This window comes from Austrofundulus limnaeus, unplaced genomic scaffold, assembly GCF_001266775.1.
Source record: "Austrofundulus limnaeus strain Quisiro unplaced genomic scaffold, Austrofundulus_limnaeus-1.0 Scaffold114, whole genome shotgun sequence".
NCBI classification, from domain to species: Eukaryota; Metazoa; Chordata; class Actinopteri; order Cyprinodontiformes; family Rivulidae; genus Austrofundulus; species Austrofundulus limnaeus.
Window position 1 is genome coordinate 501,823 of NW_013952516.1, and position 3,725 is coordinate 505,547.

Consider the following 3,725-nt stretch of genomic DNA (forward strand, 5'->3'; position numbering starts at 1 on the left):
ATCCATCCATCCATCCATCCATCCATCCATCCATCCATCCATCCATCCATCCAGCCAGCCAGCCAGCCAGCCAGCCATCCAGCCAGCCAGCTGATGTTCCCTTGTGATGTCATGGGGAAGAGGTGAAAAGTACAGATTAGATATCAACTCAAAATAAGATTTATTTTCCATGCAGTAAAGCTCAGCGTTCGTTCAGTCAGTCAGAGTCTCTGCTGCTCTTAAACATTTACTGCAGAAATCATTGCCAAAGTAAGAATAATGTGTGAAACGTTGAACAAACTGCTGACTCATCAAGAGTCATTTAGCCATGTTGCTTACTGATGATGCAACTGTCCTGTCACAGTTAGTGTTTTTATGTTGGAGGAATAAGTGTCTTTATTTTATTTTATTTTGATTTACAAATCATGAAGAAATGAAGTCATGTTCATTTTAACACAGTTTTATCTGAACAYGGCTCCGCCTTTTCTTTGTTTTGTTGGAAACCGCAGCTCGTTTTTTCTTGATTATTTTGTCATCATCAGAGCATGTGCCTTGTGAAGCGTGATCAAAGCTGATTAAAATGGGCTAATATAAGGTTGGTAGTTATTTGCTCTCTATTCAATAATAATAACAACAAATATCTATGTTCCAGGATTTCACTTAAATTATAATTAGAATAAAATGGACTGAATGATCATGGATTTAAACATAAATCTGATTATGTAGTTTTGAGTCACAACTGGAACATGTTTATTTCATTTTTTTATTGTCTAAATTGAATTATTTTGTTAGGAAAGTTTTTCTTTATTTAATGTTTTAGTGTTAAATGCTGAGCTGTGGTGAGTGAATCTAATAAATATTCTTTAAAGGCCACTAAACAAGTGATGCACATTCCAGCCAAATGTATTATTTACACATCTATCACCTCACAGATGAAACATCTGTGAGAGGTTAGCTTGTGCTGATTTGTGGACTTAGTTATGTTTGAGAGATATGATGGATTTTTAGCTGTTTTGGTCAGTAATGTAATTGTCTCATCACAGATTTTGTTGTGTCTCAGGTCCTGGTTTGGTGTTTGTTGTGTACCCTGAGGTCCTTTCCACCAAGCCTGTGTTTCAGCTCTGGTCCCCGCTGTTCTTCTTCCTGCTGCAGTGTCGTGGCCTCGACAGTCAGGTATTCACCTCCTCAAACCAGTCGACTTGGGACAATATGTCTAAGCATTAACATAAAACTGCATGTTTAAGTCTGATGATAAGTCTCAGTCCTTAGTGAAAATGCAGAGCTCACAATAAAACCAAGTTGTTTCTGTAGTTTGCCAACATGGAGGTTGGTATAACTTTCTTAAAGGACGAGTTTGGACCTAAAATCCTGCGAGTTCTGAAAAGAGAGGAGCTGCTCATCCTGATTGTGTGCATCGTCTGCTTTCTTCTGGGGATCCCTCATGTGACTAAGTTACAACCAGAAACCTTTCTGATATAGTGTAGCCTACATTTGGTCATTTGTCTCTCCTCCTCATTAGGGAGGTGTTTACGTGTTCCATCTGATGGACCACTGCACCRCTGTGGTTTCCCTTGTGTTCCCGGTTTTCTTTGAACTTGTGGCTGTGTGCTGGATCTTTGGCAAAATTCCACATTAGGTGTAATCTCAGATGTTTTGGTTATGATCCAAAGCTTCGGACTCAAGCGTGTTTTATTTTATTTGGCACTAACTGGTTTAACATGCAGCAGAAGTTGTTCTGTGTGTCAGGTGTCTCTCGGCTCTCTTTAGTGGTCAGGAGGATGCGGGGCAGAACTCCAAGCATCTCCTGTTGGTGAGTCCTGTTAACTTTCTGATTAAAATCTAAGCTGAATCAGATGTTGAGAGCTGTTTTTCTCTGCACAGTGCATACTGATCTCCAGCATTGTTCATTACACTCCTCCTCACTACGGGACGTACACATACCCACTGTGGGCAGAACTGGTGGGCTGKACCATCTCATTAGTCTCTATAGTGTGGATCCCACTTGGTGCCATTCATGAGATAAGTAATAAAAAGGGATCACTTCTTCAGGTGAGTGAGTTGTGCACTTATTTGCTGATTTCTTTTTTTAATCTTTGAGTTAACTTTTTGCTTTCCCCTTTTCTTGATATTTCTAACCCTCAGAGGCTTAAAAAAATCTGTAACTTCATCACTGGACCTGCATGCTTTGGATCTTGATGACCCAGTATCAGATAAATTATTCACTTCAGCCGTTTGACCGTGGAGCCAAACAGTGTCTGTCTGTGAGACAAACACTATCAAAAGTGCTTTTTTGTATTGACTATCTAACTTGAAATAACTGTATATTTGTAATTTTTTTAATTAAGGGTATATCATGCACATCTCTCAGGCTAAAATCAAACTATTGTTCCATCAGTGGAAGGATGATTGAGTGAAGAATGAGTGGTCCTGTCATCGGKGGCTTATTTTAATCAAAAGATTAAATAAACTCCATGTTTTCTCCTCACTTTGTTTGTGACTTTATGAAGTGTAGATTAATGAAAAACTGTAGGCATATTAGTAATTGAGTGAAGAAAAAATACAGCAGGTTGTAACAGGTTACTGGTTTACGTTTTAGTAACTGAACTAAAGAAAACACAAACTGATTTATCTAATCTTTAGTTATTAACTTGTCTGGTAATGCACTTAATAGTATTTGTGTTTGGTGCTCATGTAAGGATTTTATTTTTTTCTTTGTGTAATTTGGATTATGGCCACCTGGTGGCAGCAAAGCAGCAAAAATAAATTGTTTTTTTCAGGGAAGAGGTTCTGCATTATAATGAGATTAAAACCATAACTTCTTTACCTGCTTTTCTTTTGTAACTGGTGATTAATCAGATCTGCTCAAATGCATCATTAATCTATTTTATTCATACTTTTAGACAATAGTAAACTGTAGGGACACAAACCTGTCTCCACACGCGTGTTTTTATTCTTCAGTCAGTGTGTTTCTGTGAAGCAGCATTTTTCTGAGGTATTAACTGATAATAAATCTGAGTCTGAGGCATGTTTTTGAACTAAGACCAATATCTGAGTGTAAAATCAGGCCACCACTTTCATGTGCGCCGTCTATCATCTTCATCAGCACACACACACACGCTGAGAGCCAATAACCGTGAGCTTTTGATGGCTTTGTGTGGTTAACACACTGAGCTGCAGAAACACTTCAGGCAGAGGACAGCAGAGCTGAGGCTCTAAGAGCTTTTGGAAGATAATTACTCCCCTGTCATAGAGAGCTGCTGTGGCGCTCTCAGCACAACTGTACGTTGATCAATACTCCCTCACTGCTTCTTCCATGACAGAACTTATTATGGGCATTAAATTAGCACTGGAAGCACTGTGTGATCAATAGCTATAGACAGTGCAGCCCAGGGGGAAGTAAATTAATGGCCACACTCAGGAGAGAGGAGGAGGTTGTGAGCCTGAATGAGCAGCGAATGGGGAGATGGGTCACTATCTAAATCATGTTGTGCAGCGTAAAGGCGTTTATTTGTGCCAGTCGATGAGCTAAATTAGCAGCTGAGCCCCTTCAGGTTTCCCTTTTCTTCATTATGGAAGTAAATCTCGCAGAGGACTATGAAATCTGCCGGTGCTTGTTTTCATCACACACACACACACTGCAGTAATAAGCAGCAAAGAAAAGGMTAAGTTATGCAAATTCCAAAGCTTCATAAACTCTGAAGGACTTCATTGATAATCACTCAGTGTCAGCAACCTTTCCTGCATCC

The 3,725-nt window shown here is 39.4% G+C and overlaps 1 protein-coding gene across 1 annotated transcript in view; it reads left to right on the top strand.

Annotated features, from left to right (window-relative positions):
* LOC106521652 (sodium- and chloride-dependent GABA transporter ine) overlaps positions 1–2,215 on the top strand; it is a 5,522-nt gene extending 3,307 nt beyond the window's left edge. Inside the window, 6 exon segments of the mRNA XM_074559749.1 lie at positions 1,040–1,152; positions 1,291–1,429; positions 1,497–1,598; positions 1,726–1,798; positions 1,833–2,032; positions 2,124–2,215. Coding sequence (XP_074415850.1) covers positions 1,040–1,152; positions 1,291–1,429; positions 1,497–1,598; positions 1,726–1,798; positions 1,833–2,032; positions 2,124–2,215 — 719 coding nt within the window.
* Positions 2,216–3,725: the final 1,510 nt, after the last annotated feature.